At 39.1% G+C, this 22,105-nt stretch overlaps 1 protein-coding gene across 1 annotated transcript in view; it reads right to left on the bottom strand.

Moving 5' to 3' along the window:
* LOC137866066 (collagen alpha-1(XI) chain-like) overlaps positions 1 to 22,105 on the bottom strand; it is an 82,742-nt gene that overhangs the window by 5,903 nt on the left and 54,734 nt on the right. Inside the window, exons 42-58 of the mRNA XM_068701720.1 lie at positions 19,687 to 19,794; positions 19,450 to 19,557; positions 16,974 to 17,027; positions 16,574 to 16,627; positions 13,486 to 13,593; positions 10,223 to 10,276; positions 9,529 to 9,582; positions 9,046 to 9,099; positions 8,776 to 8,829; positions 7,433 to 7,540; positions 7,202 to 7,255; positions 6,820 to 6,873; positions 6,255 to 6,308; positions 3,714 to 3,767; positions 1,295 to 1,402; positions 1,015 to 1,068; positions 468 to 521 (exon numbers count right to left, since the gene is read on the bottom strand). Of these exons, the coding sequence (XP_068557821.1) occupies positions 468 to 521; positions 1,015 to 1,068; positions 1,295 to 1,402; positions 3,714 to 3,767; positions 6,255 to 6,308; positions 6,820 to 6,873; positions 7,202 to 7,255; positions 7,433 to 7,540; positions 8,776 to 8,829; positions 9,046 to 9,099; positions 9,529 to 9,582; positions 10,223 to 10,276; positions 13,486 to 13,593; positions 16,574 to 16,627; positions 16,974 to 17,027; positions 19,450 to 19,557; positions 19,687 to 19,794 (1,188 nt within the window). The remainder of the gene's footprint in view (positions 1 to 467; positions 522 to 1,014; positions 1,069 to 1,294; positions 1,403 to 3,713; positions 3,768 to 6,254; positions 6,309 to 6,819; positions 6,874 to 7,201; positions 7,256 to 7,432; positions 7,541 to 8,775; positions 8,830 to 9,045; positions 9,100 to 9,528; positions 9,583 to 10,222; positions 10,277 to 13,485; positions 13,594 to 16,573; positions 16,628 to 16,973; positions 17,028 to 19,449; positions 19,558 to 19,686; positions 19,795 to 22,105) is intronic.

Genomic DNA, 22,105 nt, shown 5'->3' with positions numbered 1-22,105 from the left:
CATCGTCTGCAGAAAATTAAAGTAGTTTTTCGAAGCAAAACCAAAATGCATATTTTATCTTAAAGTTCATGCACAATGTCTGGCCAGATGACCACAGTTCTACTCTTATTTCTGCCTATAAATAATTAGTGTGTTCATAGAAGTCGTCATATTTAACAATGGTGGTCTGCCTCGGCACCTGCTGCTAGGCAGAGTTATGGTCTGACTACTGCATGCTGGCATTTAACCAATGACCATTACAGCGATAATATTATTGGACTTATACATATTCATTCACTGCATTAAATCACTGTGTGAAAGCACAAAGCAGAAGCTTTCTTTATCCTTACAGGGAGAGACTCAACAAAGAGATAGAGGCAATATGCCCAGTCGTTTGCTTACTTTGGAAGCTGCAGATAAGGTGCATAAGCAGATATGAGAAATACACAATAAAGCAATTTGAGATTAGCATCGTAATAATATCTTACCTTCTCTCCCTTCCATCCAGAGTCACCTTTCATACCAGGAAGTCCGGCGGGGCCCTGTGGAGGGAAAGAGTCAGTTTGTGAAGCATAACTATCAGTGAAACGAATACACACAATTTTACAGCGACAGCTATCACAGATCTCTGCATTGATGGTGACTCTTCTAAATTCCTCCCGCAGAGGTATTGCAATACTTTAAGAGAGCAATCAAAGATTATTTCCAGAATTACTCAATTTTATTTTGTTCATAAAATGTCGGATAACAGTTCAAATCAATTGTATAACATCAAATGTAATGTCTTGTCTAGCCAACAGTCAAAGAATCAGTCAGCTGACTCAGCTGACTCAAAATAGATACATTTTTCTCTGAATTGACTAATTGATAAAATGCTGCAGCTCTACAATACTGTAATGTTATGACACCAAAATCTGATATATTTTACCATTACATTTTTTTTTTTTTACACAGATGACCAATGGCCTTAAATGGCTAAACAGCAACATAAGACCGTTTTAACAAGAAGTGAGCAGGTGGGAGAACATGTCTTACTAAAGGTCCAGGAGGGCCGTCTTGACCAGAAGCACCAGGCAGTCCTTGCTCACCCTGGAAATAAAGAGAAATTAATTACAGTATGTGGCTAATTACTTGAAAATAATCTAGACTTAAAAGATACTAAACGGTATTTTAAGAAGCAATACATGTTCAAAAAGTATCCATGATTTTCTCCATACAGATGAATTCAATAAATTCCATGTGTCATTTCGAACAGGTTATAATATGAAACCTGTGGCATAAAAAAAGTTGCAGATCTTTGGCAAAATGTACTCACAACAGGACCAGGAATTCCACGCAGTCCCTCAGGACCAGACTTTCCAGCAGGCCCCTGAGGTCCCACAGGTCCAGTTTTCCCAACAGGACCCTCAGCACCAGTTTCTCCCTGTAAAACATCAGCACAAAATAACAATTGGTCTGGGCACTTAAAGCTATTATTTGGTTACAGGTGTTAGTAACAAACATGTTGAAAGCATTTTCAAAAAAAACTAAGAACAATAAAAAAACAACAACAGTACGTCCTTTTGCAGGAGATACAAACAAAAGCAGGACTCGCTCTTAAAAACTTTGCTCCACAATGAAAATAGTACTCCACACAGTATGTCTCTTCACTGATGACAACAATAACTTTGTCCAACTTGATAATTAAAGCAATCCTGCAAACAGAAGAAAGCCACATTGTTCAATATTTTGCAATGTTTTCCTTCCACACACACTAAAAAACTCAGATTGGAAGGATTCGAGGATTTGAAACATCCCAACAGATCAAATGTTACCAGATCTCATCTTCTGTTTCCGAGCAGGAAGAGCAAGTTTTTATGTATTAAAGTTCCAGAGATGTCATATTGACTAGGGGAAGAGGAGGAAGGGATTAAATTGCTCTGACAACCAATTAGGCCTGGATTTAAACTTGAGGATCACCACGCAGGCATGTCTTGTCTCCATCAAATCAACTCTAATCCTTTAACTCGATGTGGACAGAAAGTGCACTTTGAATATGTGTGTGTCTGCGTGAGGGATAGAGGACGACAAAGAACAGAAAGAACAACAAGCAAGGCCACGTCTGAGATTTATCAGGTTTTCTGTCGGTGCTTTTCTTTGAACCAACTGATTTACAGACAAACAATTTCTTTAAGGCGTACAAAGACATTTCTTATTTGATGCTCTTCAACAGCGCAAACTCAATGTTATGGATTTTAACAAAGCAATCAAATCTACTAATAGCCTCAAGAAAACCCACTGCTTCTTCGGTGAAAACAATTCTTACATTTTTACAGCTATAGAGGATCTGATGTGAACACATAAATGTACCTTTTTAAATCAATGTTACTATGCCCTTTACACTCATCTATCTTTTCAGGCATTTCATGGGAGGAAAGAAAGGCAACCTAAAGGTTCCCTATGGAGTTTTAGACCTCTAGTAGCACTATGGAGCTGGTTTTTTTTTTGTCTTTTGTTTAATGAATAGGCCCATTTTGTTGATGCCGTCTACAAGGACACACATGCACACAATACACAATACACAATACACTGCAAGCTGGTTGACATGGATGTAAAGAATGCTGAATTCAAAATACTTAATTTACAATGTTTTATGAGGAAGAAAATGCATTTGATATGCTTGTTTGCCCTCAAGGATACACATGATGCATTTAGGTGAGTAACACTGAATATAAACTGTGGTCGCTTGGTTAGAAGAAAACTCTTGTGTCCCTTTAAGTATTCATGAGTGGTAAAATGTCACAATTGGGTATTAATGTTGAAATGTAAATACAAATAGATTTATAGCATTGAAAGATTTTTACTTAACACTTTCTTTTTTACGGGTACGTAATTTCTTTCAAGGATTTTTCCTTGAAATAACTATTGTTCTTTGGTACTGCTTATTGGGAACATAGCTATATCCTTGATAGAAAAGCTGCATTTAAACGCACATTATTCTAGCAAATAATACAACAGTTAATTTAATAATTGGATGTGTACCAATCAATTTTTAATTAGTTTAAGTGGTATAATTAGTACTTTATTAAACAGTTAATTCCAGGAAACGTATTGCTAAACACATTATAAAAAGTATTAGGAAATATGAACCTGTAAAAAAGCTTTACCTTTTAAGTTTGAAAAACAACTAGTTGAATTTATGTGGCTTGAATTTCCCTCTTTGACATTTCCACAGAGTAATTCAATATTTTTTTTTAATATATTTTCATTGTAATCTTTTCTATTTTCTATTTGTTTCTTGTCCATGCAACAATAGAGCAAAGCAAATTCCTTGTATGTGCAAACCTACTTAGCTATAACCATGTTTCTAACTCAACAGTGGATTTGATCAAATCTTTGTCTGATCAGGTTACATTCTGAGGCTCTAATGATTATCCTTGGTAGTTTAAAAGTGTTAATTTTATATCTTTATAACTGAGTTTCACCAACCAATTTGATCATCGAAATGTTTTAACTTGACTTTTAAGATCTGTAAATGACCAGTTGACTTACAGCAACTTTAATATATTTCAATATTAAATATTAGGTATCGATGACTTGTATTTATATATCATTTTATTTATTCAGTTACTTTCCGTATAATATTCAAAGTAAGGTCTTTCTTTGCTTCCATAATTTATCTAACCCTGATCGCTGCATGTACTACTTCAACAGTTGATTGTAATTTGTAAAAGTCCAGACTGTTGACAACTTACCTTTGATCCCTTTTCTCCTTGTCTGCCCTCCTGACCTGCTGATCCAACAGGACCCTGAGGAAACAACAAGAACAGTATAGTTTGCAATTGTAGTTTGTATATTAAAAACATAAAAACAAATATCCAACTATATCATTGAATTAAATAAACAACAGACAATAAGAGACATTTTCCAACATTTGCTGACAAGCAGTTGTTTCATATGCATACTAATTGTTTGGCTGATGCATGCCCTGACCTTGAATCTTTTCAAAGAGAGAGGGTTATGCAGGACCAGGCAACATGAGTGCAAGCAAATTGCCCTACATTCCAAACATACTGGGCTAAAAGCACATCAGTATTTTCACCAAACAGCCTGTGGTCAAAACCTTGTAAGTGGACTGTCATTTGCCATTAGAAACCACAATCAAATAGACCCAACAAAAGCCACTGGTCTTCAATGTAGGTTATGAGCCCTGGCAACTGTGTATGTGCATTAGTGAAAGTGCATATGTGTGTGTGTGTGTGTGTGTGTGTGTGCTCCTGTGCGTGCATGTGTGCTAATGTAGTCAAGCAGCTATACGCATCAATGAGCACCAAACCTGAGTCAATTTCGAAGAGATATTGGGAAAGAGACTAACCCCGAATTACCTTGGTGAAGGATGAAAAATCATATCGCAAAGTCCATTAATATGTTCTGTACCCTCTGTCACCTGGATAGTATCCCTTGGAATACAAATTGGGGGTCTAAAATGTGCTTACCTCAGCAACGTTTTTAAAATGTACGACAGTCCAAGCCAGCATTTTAATTCCAGCCACAGAATTGCATGAAAACAAGCAAACTAATGTGGCATGTAGATATTTTTTAGACATTTTATGACAGATAATGCGACTGTACTTCATCTACATGATGATCATCTTCTCTCAGTATCATACCACAAGCGGTGGTCATGACAAGCTTGAGAAATCAATGTGTTTCAGCCACAACAGAGGCAATATTTTGAAATCTCCAAAGTCAAGACAATTACAATGTCGATCAATTCAAAACAGGACATATCCTCTTGTTCACTGGGGTTGAAGAAGTACTCAAATCCTTGACTTAAGTAAAAGTATCACTGCAGCATGGTTAAAATGCACCATTACAAGTAAAATCCCACTTCAGCTAAAGTACAGTATTATCAGCACGATGTACTTAAAAGTAAAAGTACTTCTTCTCCAGCAAAATAACCCTTATGTGTTATTGTAATATTACATAATTAGATTGTTAATACTGTTTCATCATTGCAATTTCACAAGTAGAATTTTACCGTTTTAGTTGGTCAAAATGGAGCTAGTTTTATACGTACAATAGCTAGTTTAGTCCAGTGGTTGTTGACAGTGGGCCCCATCCAGTACTCAGAGAGGCTGTGCAATTATTACAGAGGAAAATATTGTTCCCAAGACATTTTTTAGACTTATCTTTAATCTTTGCTTTTTGTGAAATATTGAATAATTGTACCACTTTGGACCTCAAACTGTTATTTCAGTGAAAACATCTGAAAGGTTTAGGAGGGAAATATTTCTGTGATGTGACAGCTAACAATTGTTGAAATAGTTTTTTTTAAGAGGCCACAGACCAATAAAGTTTCATTTTTAGCAAACAGAGTAGTGTGTTATATAAGCTTATAGCATGTTTTTAATGTAACATCTTAATCCAAACAAGTAACAACTTACTAAAGCTGTCAAATAAATATATATTTCCTTCTGAAATGTTGTGTCATAGAAAAAAGCATAAGATTTAATGAAATTAAAATAAAAATACTAATTAAAGAACCTTAAATATGCACGGTGCTTGACACAATATACATAGTTATTTTCTATCAATGTTTATTTATGATCCAAGCTGAAAAAAGTGACCAAGATGTGCAAGACCTGTATTGTATTTGTACCGTGTATTGTACAATGAAATGGCAGCTGGTTGCTCTGGAGGACACGTTTACTGAGCATCATCTCTGCTAAAGTACAACAAACTAAATTAATTTACATTAAACATCAATGTTTCTATTCTCTCATGCCATATTGTGCCAGCCTTTCATACTCTACATTAATGGCATGTGTTATTGTTAATTGCAAAACATTATTTCAGTAAATGGATTGCATTGTAAAAAATGCCATGCTAGAGAAATTAAATAATGTTGGCCCAAGTCTGATGTAACAGAAAGGGCATTGAGTGCCAGAAATTAAAGTGGCAAGTTAATTTCCTGACTTTTAGCAACAGCGGACGTCTTACTGCTTTGCTTTCACATTACTGCAAGTCAAACTCACGATACATCAAAACTCTCTTACAGTATGATCTCTGTCTGCAATCGCTGGCTATTCCAGACATTCTCAGAAGCTAAAGGGCGTAATTTCCGATCAAACTAAAACTTAATCCAAAAATACAATATAATGCTATCATAAATGTTTATCACCCTACAGGGAGTAAAAATAGCTTTCAAGCCTGAAAGCTAATCTAAAAATAGAGAACATCTCAAGAGTTTAGCAGACGTTTTGTCTCATGCATCATTTTGGAAATGTACTCACCCTTTTGCCTGGAGGTCCTGGTACTCCGGCCTCACCAGATGGACCTGCAGGGCCCTAAAGTAGAGTAGATAGGACATTTAAATACACTTCACAAAGACTGAAGAGTTTTGTTTCATTATGAAATATCTAAAATTTTGCAAAAACAGATTTTCACAGAATTGAAAATATAGTTTTTTGGTCTTTTTCACACCCGTTTCACCATATTGTTGCTACATATGCTTCACTATTAGAATGATCAAGTGAATTCCAACAGAACTGAAATTAAAATGTACAATAAACTGCAACATGACATCAAATGGCGCTGCTAGTTTTATTTCCATAATTTCCCTTAATGTACACATTTTCTAGATTTTAATGTTTAAGAAAACCCAAAATTAAATTAAATTACTAGATACCCAAAATGCTGCTCCTCTAAATTCTCAGGTTACTTCACACATTGAAAAAATATATCTTTTGCACATGATTGTATATATGGGAAATTCATTTTAGTGTTTGAATGTGACTGGCTGGATCATTTTCATTTTACTTGGCAAGTTTTCACAACTTCAGATCAGGTTCGACTTACAGGTTGCCCAGCATCTCCATCGTCTCCTTTGTCACCTGATAAACCGTCAAGACCCTAAAGCAAAATGCACAAATGACAACATTAGTCAGCTCTTGTACTCTGTGGAAGATGTGGATTATCACACCAGATAGTGTTATCAGCTGGCTAACTTTTTGTACTGAACACTATTTCACATCACAGCTGGGTCTACATTAATGGCACATTCAATAAATTTACATACAAACAATAACAAAAAACTTCACAAAATGGGAAAAATCAAGAATGTCACTTTAAAAAGAGAAGAAACATAACTTATGGGTAATAAAGGCATGTATTGCTACTCACTAAATATACATAATAATAATAAATATATGATTGACTGAGGGATAAATGTATCACTTACAGCAGCACCAGGCTCTCCAGGGGGACCAGGGTCTCCTGGGAAGCCGACAGGGCCCTGCAGACAGATCGAGACACAGAGAAGACTGAGCTTGACTCAGATATTTGACATTGCCTCAACAACTTGTCTGACAGCGAACAGCTCGACTGACTAATATGACACTGATTCTGCAGCTGACAGCTTTAATAATGCATCAGTCATGGCTGTGTGTGTGTGACAGTGGAGGTGACATACAGGGTTGCCCTTGGGACCGTCATCTCCAGAGGGTCCGCGGGCACCGGCGGGTCCAGCAGCTCCAGGTGGGCCAGTTTCTCCCTTCTCACCAGTCTCTCCTCTGGGTCCCTGAGGGAAAATGCATCACAAGCTTGTCACCATGAAGACCACATAAGAGCCATTCACACTTCTTAGACAACAGCACGAGACCTATGTGTTGTCAAATCTGTCTCTCCATCTGGCAATAAAACAAAAAACTCAAAGTATTGTTCTGAGAGCTGAAAAAAAGAAACCAAATAGTCCACAAACAGTCAACACTAAATAGTCGTATCATCTTTTGTTTTGCTCTAGTAATAGCAGCAACAGTGTCTTTAAAGTGTTGGCTCTGACTAAGAGCCGCAATTGGAGCATAATTACAAACCCACAATCGTTAGTTGGCCCATTAGAGCAGGGAGCTTCTCAAGTCGATGCAGCATGGCACCTTTGAAATTGACCTCGATGTGAAATGCAACACTAGCTCTATCTGTCACCATAAACAAATGCGCGGCAGCAGGCGCATACATCAATACCACCTGATGGACTAAGACTCAGGGATTGTGATTGGCATATACCTATAACTAAGGTGAGGCCTCTCTGGTCTACACAATCAGTGCTTAGCCTGGATCAATGGCACTGCTCTGAATACCTTTTCATGATTTATACAAATGGAAAGTTAAAAGCTGAGGCACTTTTGCAGGCAAAAACAGTACGCTGCATTATGTAATTGATGTTGTGCATATTATGTGGATTGATGCAGGAGATCCCCTTGTAAATGAATGTTAAATTCATTATGAGAAAGTGGGCTTCCTGTCATTTAGCACTAATTTTGGTGACATGAAACACCAGACCGTTATTCTGAAAAACTAAAAAAGCTATTGTGACGCTTTTGTCACACAAAATAACGTATTCTGACTTTTGCCTTTGATAAAAGCCTCAAACAGGAGGTTAGTTCAAATCTGGCAGAGCTGAATAGTTGCAGAAAAGCCCTCTTATGACACATCAGCCTGCATACATACAGTATGGGGTAAGATACTTAGAGGTAGAACAGCCCCCCATAGCTGAAGTGTCAAATAATAGACATAACGTAATTATCTGCTCTCACAGGTATTCTATTCACATACAGATTGCTTAAACAGTCACAAGTGCACACTGCAAGGGATGAATTGTACACTAGTTCAAACTGCTGGGTTGAGTGTGGTGCTACTTGTCATGCATTATGAGTGCTACTTTCACATGTATGAATTATCAGTTATCGTTTCTTTTTTGGAAATAAAAAATGATGCTGAAAATATATCATGAGTATTTTAGCATGATACTGTACTTACTCCGGTACCAGGCTCTCCATGTGGTCCTGGGTTCCCAGCTTCACCGGTTTCTCCCTATTACATGACAGTGAAAATGTGGATTATCACACAAGATAGTGTTATCAGCTGGCTAACTTTTTGTTTGTATCTTCTACTTTAATGTCAAACACACAAACTGAGCATGGTAGTAAAATGTCTGCTTCCTTCAGGAGTACAAATACAAAACAAGACAAAACAAAGGAAATAAAAGGAATGTACATAACAAGTACTTCCACAATCAGCTGCTCTTACCTTCTCACCAACACCTCCCATTGCACCAATACCACCAGGAGGACCTTGAGCACCCTGTGGATAAATCATAATGAGGATACTTAGCGATTATCCAAAGAAAGCAAGAATCATACAACAGAAGTGTGTGCTTTTTTTGACAAACTTTGTTTTATTATTATAATTATAACTGATGCCTTTAAAAAGAAAAAAAATAATCTCATCTCATTTTCAACCGCTTATCCGGGATAGGGTCGCGGGGGCAACAGCTCCAGCAGGGGACCCCAAACTTCCCTTTCCCCGGCCACATCAGCCAGCTCTGACTGGGGGATCCCGAGGCGCTCCCAGGCCAGTTTGGAGATATAGTCCCTCCACCTGGTCCTGGGCCTCCCTCGGGGTCTCCTACCAGCTGGTCGTGCCTAGAACACCTCCCTAGGGAGGCGCCCAGGTGGCATCCTTAGCAGATGCCCAAAAAAAATTCAATGAAAAATAAACAATCAAACTTACATTGGCTCCGCTTGAACCTTGAGGACCTCTGGGGCCAGGAGGACCAGGTGGACCCTGTCAGCACAAATAGAAGTTATGTACAGTATAGTAGTATTGACAATAATTGTTTTCTTTATGTTGCAGGAGGCAAGCTTAACATATGCTCAAAACATAAAAATAAAATAAATCAATCCAAAAGAATCACTTGGTGCTACAGTATAAGTGTTTTTTTTTTTCAATTGGGTATCAGAACCTGAATCAGAAATAAACTTTATTCACCAATTACTTGTGTACAAGAAATTGGTGTAAAACACTTGTAAATACATAGAAACATTATATGATGAATTTACAAATATACAAAAACAAAATATATACAACTAAGTTTACAGGGAATTAAAAAAGGCATAACAAAACAGAACAGAATACAACTAAACATTTGGGAAACATACATCCCCCAAACCAAATCTACAAAACTGGATAGATAACAAAAACATACTGCATGGAAACAAAGTCTGCAAAACCAGTATAAATGTTTGTGTCAATACATCTTCCACAGACTTCAAAAAACCTTCCAAGTGGCTCGAGGAGTCGCCAAACTCAGCCACGAGCCAAAACTTCAGAACAATCAACACAATTTCCCCTCCTCTCAAGATTGTACGTGAATACAATGCGAATCGCTGCAACAGAGAAAAGTCACTGACAAAGCTGCACTCACCATTGCTCCAACGTCTCCATTCTCTCCCTTCTCACCAGGAGGGCCGGGCAATCCCTGCAAAGAAGACAAATATTCTTCAGAACAAAGAAAAGGGTCATGCGAGGCGGCAGAAAAACATTTTTGCAGCTCATTAACGGGTACTAACAGATGATGTGTATTGAACAGTGAGCTTTAGAATGCAGTGTGATGGAAAATGCATTAATACAAGCAGAATAACCTCTGAGTGTAAACAGACAATTAGTCAAAAAGGACACCTATTGTAATTAAAGGGTATGGGAAGCTTGGGTATAATCAGCCTGTGTAAATTGCAGGGTGGGAGCTCCATCCATCTATGTCTGCTGGAAAGTGAAAACAAAGAGGACGATGCAGGTGGTATGTATTATCCAGTTTTGGGATTCAATCACATTTGACTAAAACAGTTTGAATACAACTCGGGAAGGAGCTCTCATTTGCTATTGTAGCTTATTGTTTATCTGCATAATTGCAGTTATTATTTGTTGTGTTAAATAAGCTGCGATGATGGAGCATGCATAATCAATAGGTGGGTGGAAAGCGGCGGTTATGATAAGTTACCGTGAAACTGAAATGACGTGGATATCGATCATCGAGATCACATATGTGTAGTTTCAGCCCATTTAGTTTGATTTAATGTACCTCTGGAATGGCCGAGAAGGATAATCTATAACAGATTCTGACTGGGACTTTAGTCACAGTAATAAAGCAGGGTAGTGACAATAGAAAAATAAAGCAGCAAACTATGTCATGCATTATGTTTGGATGTGATGAGCTCTTGATCAATTGCTCAACTTGTTACGCTCTTTTGTAAAATACATACTAATGGTTTAGCAGGCCAGAAAGAAGAGGTGTATTGTGAGTAATATTAACATACACACACACACACACACACACACACACACACACACACACACACACACACACACACACACACACACACACACAGACAAAAACACACACAAATCCGCACACAACTACTCTTATTTGCTCATATATCAGAGCAAATAATAAACAAATGTTAACTTATGATTCGGCATTTCTTAGCCATGAACTATAAGGACACACTGGTGTAATCAAATCTGATATTAACTCTCCTCTTCATCCACATCTTAACCTCTTGATCTGATGAATTCATCCACTCAGTGAGGACTCCATTATTCCACGGCAAACACCGCCCTAAATGATGGAAGCCTTTCAAAGCAAAGCCATTCGTTCCCCATAGTCAAAAATCATTAATGCTACAGATAATTGAATTGAAGAGCTGAGTTCGCAGTGGTTGCTGCCATCTATTGAAGGGCAGCTTAGCCAAACATAATTAAAAGAGTGGAGATGGAGTGCATTATGCTCAATTAGAAGCCAATTGCACTTAATAACAACGCTATCTGGCCCTATTGACCAGCAGGGCTTCTCTCTAATTTCATTCTCCACAAGTCCTTGGGTAATTGACTTCTAGATATTCTAAAATGTGCCGATTCTTTATTCATTGCCACCAATGCAAGTTTCTTCAACTTTAGCTCATTGGCTTAAATGAGCCAATGCTCTGCCCTGTTGCTCTTCTTTTCCTCTGTTGCAGTTTTGAGGAGAAGGAAGCTGAACAGAGCAAAGTGGTGTGGAGCAGAAGTCACTTTAAGCTTTGTCTTCATCTCAGTATTACATCTTTATGGGACAGTTTAAAAGCAAACACAGTTTAGTTAATTTCCTAAAGTGAGACTATCGCTGTGTTTCAAATCACATTCTTTTAACTTTTACAGCAGTACACACTGCAGCTGTCCTTACAAAGTACCTTTGCATGCAGTATGTATTCAATCGGAACATACTACTTCATTATAACATTGTACCTTGAACTTTGATCTTCTTGCTCAAATATCCACAGCAGATATATGTGTCGGTCTGAATAGCCAGAAAAGCATGCTGGCTTGCATACTGCAAAATTTGCCCGGATGCAGTAGGACATCCTGGTATTTTTGGCAATAGTATGGTAGTACGTTTATCTGAACTCACAGTATGTAACTTTTGCTTAATGACAAAAAGTGTTGTCACAAGAGACAGTTACACTACGCTCTCGCTAGCATTTATTCACTAAAGTCAGTGAAATGACTCAGCAATATCAGTTATACAGTAATATCTACATAAAGTTTGCTGATATTAGTTAACATTAGCCCCCACTAGATACCTGTTGTACAACACACTAAGTTGGGTTTTATCTGCAAAACCCGGAGTGTATTGAATTAAGGAAGGATGCATTTTCATTTGTTATTGTTTTTAGTTTTTGCAATTTGCAAGAGTAAGAATGTGATATCTCTCTCTCAAAAGTTACATACCGGTAGTATCATTTTAATACCAAAAATGTCTGCATACTCTATTCCAAGAAAAACACTTTCTACAAATCAATGAACTTCTACCATTAAAATAAGATAAATTGCCACAGATCAATGTTTGTTGAAGTGGAAAATAAAACGGTGGGTCAGTTATTGGTAAAAGCCCTAAAATTACACTCTTCTGCAAAGCATTTAATATGCATAGTTTGTGTTTGTATAAGCAGGGTGTAATGGTGGCTAGACAGAATTTTTTCAGGGTCACAGGTTTGATACCTGACGAAGCAAATGTGTCTATCCTAGTATCCAAAGCATCCTGACTGCCATCCTGCCTCAGAGTTGCTGCCTCTTTTCTCTAAATCCTCTAGGAAATGAATACTGTATGAGTATTGCAATCCATCTATTATGAGAAATATTTTCAAAAGATAAATTAATCCATACTATACATTGATTAAAATATCTGATTGAATACAGGCTACCACAGGATGGTCTTTTATTTGTCCTGGCTGGGAGCACTGCAAGGAAGTGGTTTACTGCATGATAATGTGATGTAGTCTGAGTGGAAAACCAACGGCAGTCTCCACTCCACCATTAATGGAGCGGCAAAATGCCAAATGCAAAATGTTAGCAGTGGTGATGGATTTTGAGCACTGCCTATGCTATCCTGGAGGGGGGGAGGAAGCATTGTTTGCCCAGGAGCAATGCAGAGTGTTATTAGGAGCCAAGGCTGCATTAATAAATTATGCTCTGTTTTGATGTAATGTAAATGATGTAAGGAGAGGTGAAATGTTGTCGGTTTAAGGGGTTTGGAGGGACTCGTTCTACTCCGCTTGGCTCTGAAAGAGGGAAAGCTATGTGCTAGGCAATCAACAATCAACACGTGTGTGTGTGTGTGTGTGTGTGTGTGTGTATATATAAAAGATGTAGACCTACCTGGAGTCCGATGGGTCCTGGTAGACCGGGGAATCCTCTGGCTCCCTCGTCTCCTTTCTGGCCAAACATACCCTGCTGTCCTCTCGGTCCAGACTCACCATCACTGCCCTGTAGGAGGTCATAGCTCATTAAATCGAAACATATTTATTCTTTTCTACCATTAGCCAAAGCTTTGGCAAATGCAAGTCCACAAATACTGGTATCTATGTGGAATTTCTCTTATGGGAATACTTTCCCCTCTTAATCCTTTTCAAGGTTATGGAGCATATCCAAGCTCACATGGTAGAGGGTGGGTCGATGCCCCGTATTTAAACACAGATTAGGACAGACAGTTTACCTTAATGCCTCTTTCTGAAGGTTAGTTTTGGCAATTTCACCCATCCATCAATCCTCTACACCACCATATTCTTGCTAAGGGTCATGAGGGAGTGGAGCTTTTCTCAGCATGCACCCTGGACAGGCCAGTGCACTCAGGGCTCACGCATTGCCAGGCATTTGCACTCACAGGTCATTTAAAATTTGAGTCAACCTGCAAATTTTTGGAGCAGGAAAGGCTACGTTTGAGCATTTTGAGGACAATGCAAACTCAAAACAATAAGGACAAGGGCGAGGCCGGATCTAGCCACGGATCCACTATGGTGCTGGGCTACCTGAGTCATCAGTCAGATTACCAAAGCTCTTCATCAGAGAATGCAGGATACAGTACACTATAGCCACAGGGTTATGGTAAATAGTGTATGTGAAAGATGCTGACTTCCTCTGTGAAGTCAGAGGTGCATATGGCTACAGAGGATAGAAAGGGGGGACTACAGGGAAGGAGCGAAGTGCTGACAAACTGGGAGTTTTCAGTTCAAACGCATGTCAGCACTTTAAAGTGCTTGTGGAGCTCTTGCTGAGCCCTGGGACATGTAGGCAGCCTCAGGCACTGGTACTGAATGCAGAGCGGTTTAGAAGGAAATGTTAGGTGATTACAGGTAGCGCAGGCACAGCTTTGAACTGAAGAGTCAGAGACAAGGTAGACTAAAGTTTAGAGAGACTTTAACCGGAAAAAAAATTCAAAAATCTGACTGCCCCGACAGCACCTCAGGGAGATCAGAATCAGAAATGAGTGTGCCTGTAGAGTGTTTGTCATTCATTGTAGCAACTTTCACCACTATTTTTGTTAAAACAGTGGAACTCTTTGATTGATAGAATTGGATGGAACTGCCGAAACAACATGGAAGAAAGCCCCAAGCAGTTTTCATGACCAAAATGCGAAGCTTGGTTTGCGTATCTTGCTCCTACAACTTCTAATGAGAAGGAAGAGTATATTCTCCAGGACTGACAAATTGTATATTGAAAAACTGGCTCACTGTTTTCTGAATTAAAGCTGTTACAGAGTAGGAACCACAAAAGTATGTGCATTCAACACATACTGAAGTTCCAATTAGGAAAATGCTTTCTTTGGGGCTTTAATCATCATAACTCAATGTATAATAACTGTGAATGTTTCATTTTCTGGACTCTGTAGTCATTTTTATATGGGTCTATCTAAAATTTGAAGTGTAGCTGTAATTGAATGAGATACCTGTGGGTATAAGAGATACTTAGGCCAGGAGGCATCACACACATGCTGAGGCAAGTGTAATTTATGACTCACCTGAAGTGCATCAGACATATTTTGTTTGGACTGCCCCTGAAAAAAATCTAAGTGGCTATTTTTTTTTGTTTGCCTCATGTTATGTTAGAAACAAAATTGTGTTTTTCCACTGCCAAGTGACATTTCAAGACATTGTCGTATACATTTATGTCTTTTTATTAGACACTGTTGAACACAAAAACACAATTGATTTATAGAAACGGATGTTTAGCACATCCTGATGAAGATCAATAATGTTTAATTCTAACTGCTTGACCTAAATTGCATCTTAAAGACAATACCAGTGAATGAGCTGTTGTACACCTTGTTCAGTCTTAGCTAAAAAGAAAATTGGATCATTCATTTTGCCTGCAAACACAAACATGTTTCCAGGATTGAGAGGTGAGGTAGATAGTGTAGTCAAAATTGATAACAGCATCAGTACGTGCAATAATAAAAAGAGGGCAGATAATGGTGAAATTACACAGCACGAGTCAGGTCTCAGTTATGAAGGCATGAATACACATGAGCAGACTGACTCACCACAATAAACAACTGTTAAATAATTTGTTATTCAGCTTGGGTGCACTACCTGCTCGCGGCAATCCGTCTCACCCGGCCTATTCCAGCCCCCACAGAGCCCTGCAGATGCTGAATTTTTGCTAGAATGGTTGTTAAGGCCTGATAATTTATAGCAACGAGATCTCAGTTGCCCTCAGGCCATCAGCTATTGTAGAAACAGGACTTTTTCCTGTTGTGTTAATGAGATAGATGAGTAGAGGATGTTCTGCAGCATACAAGGCAGCATTCTCCACTAAAACGGCGTACCATATGAGGTAATACAGAGAAAAGATGTATTCCAAAGCAATACAAATTCTAAATTCGAAACTGCAGGGGAATTGATTACTGGGTGCTCAAACTGTCTAAAGGACAAGCTGTTAATGAATGTGATGACAAAAATCTATGTGGGGGACCCTGTAGCAAGTAATAGTTGTATTTCTAATTAAATTTGTGCAACATTAAATTAATTAAAGAATGGGAATTATTGAAGAAAACTTTAAATGTGGAGGCATACGAGAATAGCAAAGAATAAAAAACTGGGGAAAGTCTTGATGAATTGAACTTAATGGGGGCCACATTTTACAATAGCAAAATCAAATCAAAGCATCTTTTTACAAACTGCAGTATAATCCAAGTCTCGTATGCTCGTTACTTCCTAAACAAATGCATTTAGCTAAATCCTTACTATTAAAAACACAACCGTCTCACGCAGAGTTCTTTTTACATAGTTTAGCTGTTCTAGAACGTGGCTCCCATTTACTTCAATTCATTAAGACTCTAATCTATTTTTTGATTCTTTGTCCATCATCGAGGCAAGAGAAAACTTGTTCTGCATGAATTCTAGGTGACACAGAGTGAGTAATTGACACAAATGCCATACATGGACATGGACATGGAAGCCATACTCACAGCTGGACCAGGAGCTCCGACCACACCCTGAAGACCGCTTGAGCCTGGTGGACCCTAAAAACATAAAGAGCAATGAAAAATAGTTTATTGGTTACTGGGATCCCCTACTACTACTTGTTTGCACTCACACTTTATACGGTAAGCAATACACATTAAGGAAACACAGCAGCAACTCAGATAATATTTTATATGCTGCAGATTGTTTACGGCAAGATAACCTCAGATGAGGTCATTGTAAACTGTGTTTACTGTGTTCTTTGATTTATTCAGCTCATAATGATAATTCAGCAAATACAATTTGTGTTCTTTGCTCAATTAGCATGATTTATCATTCAAAACTCATTGCCTTTTTAAAAAAGAAATTAAGGAAAGGTAATAAAGAGAGAAAATAAAGACTCACAAGTTCACCCTTGTCTCCTTTGCTTCCCTTCTGTCCAGGTCCGCCAACTTCTCCCTGAGGTGCAATACAAACAGCAGAGCTCACATCTCTCTCATCCATCTTAAAAGGCTTTTGCCTCCCATGTTTAGTTAAAGTCCAATATCTTAAAGTGTCACCTCTACCAAGAGTGGGTAGTAAATATTTCTCAAGAGATTCTAATGTGATTGGCCCACAAAGACCTTTGGCGAGTGTTTGCAATTAATTGATTGGCTCCCTGTCTAACCCCATTGGCACTATGATTGACAAAATGGTGTGATGGAAGACGTGACTGGGATCGGCGAGGCCAGGTGGTTACAAATGCAAAGATAGAGATCTGTGGTTCAGTGTGGATGTGGGATTTGCTGGTCTGAAGGTAAACTGGGTATGTATGTACCAGAGGTGGGCCGTCAGGGCCAGCTAAGCCTTCTCTGCTGGCCTAAACAGAATCGCAAAGTTATAGCTATTTTATAATTTAAGAATTTTTCACAAGTATTTTTTTCCCATTAGCTTATTTTCTCATTGCACAGCTCCTGTCTTCCTCAGTTGCTCTGCTTCCAGCCTGCAGCGCTGCTTCCAGTGCATCTTGTTTTAAGTAGAGCTCTTATCCAATCAGATTCAGCCTCTATGTCTCTATGTAAGGAGAGAGGCCCGAAGTCCTCTAGGTAGACTTTGCAGATTAAAGTATATGGGGAGAATATTGTTGATTGTCATCGTCTTCAACCAATCAGATCTTTAGTTTGACATGTTGGGCGTATTCTTTGACGTGCCAGAGCTACCCAGGTAGCCTGCTAAATACGTCAGCATTAAGGTGCGCCGTGATTGGTCAGTGGGCCAGCGTGACTTTTGTCAAACAGAAAGCTAGCTAGCAGATCTTAGTGTTTAGTAACAGTTCAAGTTGAAACATATGTAAGAAGTTATGACATTGACATGACATTTTTAGCGTTTTTAAATGGATTTCTTTAGAAGGACATTTCCAGAAAAGCTGGACATCATATCAAAGGGTCGGTCAAGCCCACAGCTAGCAGCCCTGACCCAGCAGGGAGAAGGATTTGTACGAACGGTATTTCTGGCCGACAGCGGCGGGGAAGCGTTGCACATTTTATGGCTAAGACTGCGTTTAATTTGCAACTGAGCTCTTGGTGTTTGGAGCTGTTTGGAGCTATGCTACGCTAACAAAGGCAGCTACACGACAGGACACGCACAAGCTACATGCTTTTGAAAACTTTTGCAGAGACCTGAGTGGACTTTTTAAGTGAAGAGCAGCCGTGGTAAGTTAACTGATTTTGTGTCTTTACATCTGCAGTAGCGTTTCTACTGTGCTCATTTGTCTATCGTGTTGTTTTTATGAATAATATGAATGGCTCGTGTTTTAGCGCTGCAGTGTTGCTGGATTGATTCGTTGCTTTGTTGTCATATGGTTCTTGTGAGTTTTTCTTGTCATTGTGTTAATTACATTGATTTGGACTATATGCATTGTCCGTTAATTACGAAGCATCCCGTCATGTGCGGGGTTATTGTCCGGGCAGTTGAATCCGTTCGGGCTGTTGTTTCCCCCACTAAGCTCGTTAGCTTAGCCCCCTGAAGACACGTGCGGTGCCGCAGCCTCAGCTGTTTTTTGTTATTGTTCCGGGTTCAGAGGTCACAAAGCCTGTTGTCTGTTACATGAGAGCAGTCCACCGAAAACATTATATTTCCCACAATTTAAGCTTCTGCATTTTCCAAATGCACTAGTTTTATTCAAACGTATTGTTCGGTTCGTAAGCCTCGTACCGAACGGTTTAATACGAATACATGTATTATTACACCCCTAGAAACAAATAACCATAGCTGTGGCTTCATAATGAGCTTATTAGGAGATGGCTCTCTAGTAGGACAGCACAGAAGGCCCAGGTATAAAATGCACGGTCCGCCACTGATATGTACACTATTGACTTTTTCAGTACATGCTTGTCGGATTGTGTTCACAAATGTTTATATTGCATCCAGAGTGTACTTATTGTGTTTACTGAATGCGATGATCTGATATTATTATTATTATTATCATTTTAGGCTTGAGGCCAAACACAGTAAGACTGAAAAAAGTAGCTGTTTGTATGCAGTATGTGTGTTTTCTATATACAGTATATGCACTGTATATTAAGACGTTTGTGGTATTGGAATACATGTTTATTGAGGCAACTGTGCAGCAGCCTTTGTGAAATAGCCATGTGGTGTCATTGCAACAATAGACAGAAGTATAAAAGTACCAAAAACAGCACTTATATAACATCTTCACAATTCTTGACACATTTTGAAGATACTGACAGTAGACATGCGTTGTATTCTTTGATGTTATCATTGTATTTTTCTCTTATTCATTGAACTAAATTCTTCTGATCTCATTAGGAAGGAGCTGCTGGTTACAGATGGTGGAATGTTTAAATTAAGGATTACGACAGTCAAAACATCTTTACTCCACCTTGTCACCGTCCTCTCCAGGGGGACCCTGAGGACCGGCAGGACCAGGAAGACCAACAGGACCTTGAATGCCATCACGGCCAGCAGGACCAATGGGACCTTTCTCTCCCTAAACACATTACAGTCATTGAGAAGTGTCACATTATCATCAGTCAAATCAAAAATGTTCCTCAAACTTTGCAGTGGAAAAGTAAAAGTGAGGCGCTTGACTGAGCGAGAGTTAGATAGAAGTACTCACAGGGCCTCCTTTTTCTCCAGCAGGGCCAGGTGGTCCTTGGGGGCCATTGCGTCCTGTCAGACCAATGGGACCTCCGGGGCCAGCAGCGCCTCTCTCTCCAGGAGAACCCTGTCACCAAAGAACAAAGACCCATCAGTCACTGCTGCATCATGTGGCAGCTAACTAGAGAAGTCAATTTCTAGCCGAAAAGTTATGAAACAGCTGAATGTCACAAAAAGTGTAAAAAGCATTAAAACTCTGACTTCATAGGAAGGCTGCACTAATTACAGATATTTTCTAAGACTACCTTTTCAACAGACTACGGTCATTACAATGTGACGTGTCCTTAATATAATTGAATGAATGAGCATAGTTATTTTTGTCTGTTTTTAAATTTTTACAGAACAAAATTGAGGTTGCACACGCAAAAAGGTTACCTGTTACACAAGGACGCTAAAGTTTAAAGCTGCTTTTGCAATAGGCACAAATTAGAATATATACAATATAACCTTTCTATTTCATTACTTTTGAGAAGCAATAATAATGTAACCTATGACTGAAGTAAAAAAATCAATACAGAGAGAACTTTAATAAAAGTATATAGACTATACTGTAAGCCTCAAAGCATCACAAGGACGAGAGCTGTGCTGATGAACGGAATCTTATCTTACTAATAGGATTCCGCTGCTCTTCTCTGCCAAGGCCTTGTGGAAGGTCTTTCAATTCTTTCCCACATCAGCGTGTGTTATTACCCCACTTTTCACTGTGCTCAGGTGGGTGCTCATCACTGTCTAGGTGACCCAAATCACATAAACTGTGACTTCATCTTTGATCAGCAGTTTATTGCGGCATTCTCCTTCTTAGGTAAGGTCTCAGGCTGCTTTCAAATAAAACGTGCATGTGTTCAAGCCAAAGACTCGCCCTGATGCGCACACACACACACACACACACACACACACACACACACACACACACACACACACACACACACAGACATGCGCACACACACGCACACGCACACACAGTGATTCAGCTGCTGATGGGAGCTGCCACCTGGCACTCATATGTCTGGCCCATTTCATGACAGACATTGCCGGTGACACACACACACAGCACCAAACTGTCAACCCCCAGCCTGCCAACCTGCCCGCCAGGACACGCATACAGTCGCTCACACAAATTTCTTTGACTCATATAACTTTGCATTCTTTCTTTCTGCTTCTCTCCCGCTCATTTCACTCATGTTTTTCTCCCACACATGTGATTCTCTGGCTTGAAATCAAAACTGCAACAGAAAAACTTTGTGTTTGTGACTGAACTTGTTGTATTCAGGCTTTCGTTTCTTTTTTTCTGTGCAGTTTCTTGGTGTTTCTCTTTCAAACACACACACACACACACACACACACACACACACACACACACACACACACACACACACACACCCCTCTGAAAAGACTACGAAATAGCAACACGCAGCACACAGCACTCACAGACTTTCCCACAGCACAACAGCAGCTCAATCTCTGGCAGGAAATCGATGGGAGTAAAATATCAGATCTCTTGTGTGCGTGGGCATTGCACAAACGCCTCCTGTTCAAGGAGTTTTTTTGTCGAACACTATCAAAACAGTCTATCACATGTTTTCATCCAATGGCTCACTTTCAAGCTAATTTAAGAAAACTATCTAATTTCGCAGTGGAAATGGTTTCACTCATTCAGAGAACGCTCCTCTTCTTCGCTTTCATCATCTTTTCATCCGTGCTCTGCATATCCGCTGTCATCTAATCTGGTGGTGTTCTGTCGCTGGTGAGCAGGGGCAATTATCGGGAGCCTGCGTTTAACGCTTGAACAAAATGTCAGACAGTTCAAAGCTGCCTGTCAGTCAGCTTTCTGTTCAGATTCACCACCGGAGCTCATGAGGCTTTTCATTACATATATCACTAAATGCAGGAAAAAGAGGGCCCTCCTTATTTATGGGTTGCAGTGCCACCCTTGCTCCTTTTCACAGCCCTATACTATGCAACAGCAACAGCACAGTTTATGGATGCAGCTACAGCATCTAAGAGGATGTCTTACTGTGATAGGTGTGAAGGGTACATCAGTGATGAAGTACCCATAAATCATGGAGAAAAACACACTAACTGTATTGAGTGTAATTATAACTGAGTGTAAAGTTTCTTTAAAAGTAGTGGTCATATGAAAAAGAAAAAACAACACACTTTCTCTGTAACTACTAAGTGTGAGAGGAACACATCTAAGACCAATCAAGTGACTGGTATGAAACTACTGTAGTTGTTAAATTGGGCAATTAAGCAATGATTAGGCCATTCTTCAAGGTGATGTTGATTCCTCTCGTTAATTTCATACCTATAAAAAAAATATATCTGAGCTGTTCTTAAAACACAATAAATCAATCAGCATATTGTTTTTATCAAACCAT

This window comes from Cebidichthys violaceus, unplaced genomic scaffold (genome assembly GCF_023349555.1).
Source record: "Cebidichthys violaceus isolate CVI_PGR_0920_01 unplaced genomic scaffold, fCebVio1.0.p SCAF_8, whole genome shotgun sequence".
Classification (NCBI taxonomy): domain Eukaryota; kingdom Metazoa; phylum Chordata; class Actinopteri; order Perciformes; family Stichaeidae; genus Cebidichthys; species Cebidichthys violaceus.
The sequence above is the reverse complement of the archived record's forward strand: the minus strand, read 5'-3'. Positions and strand labels throughout refer to the sequence as shown.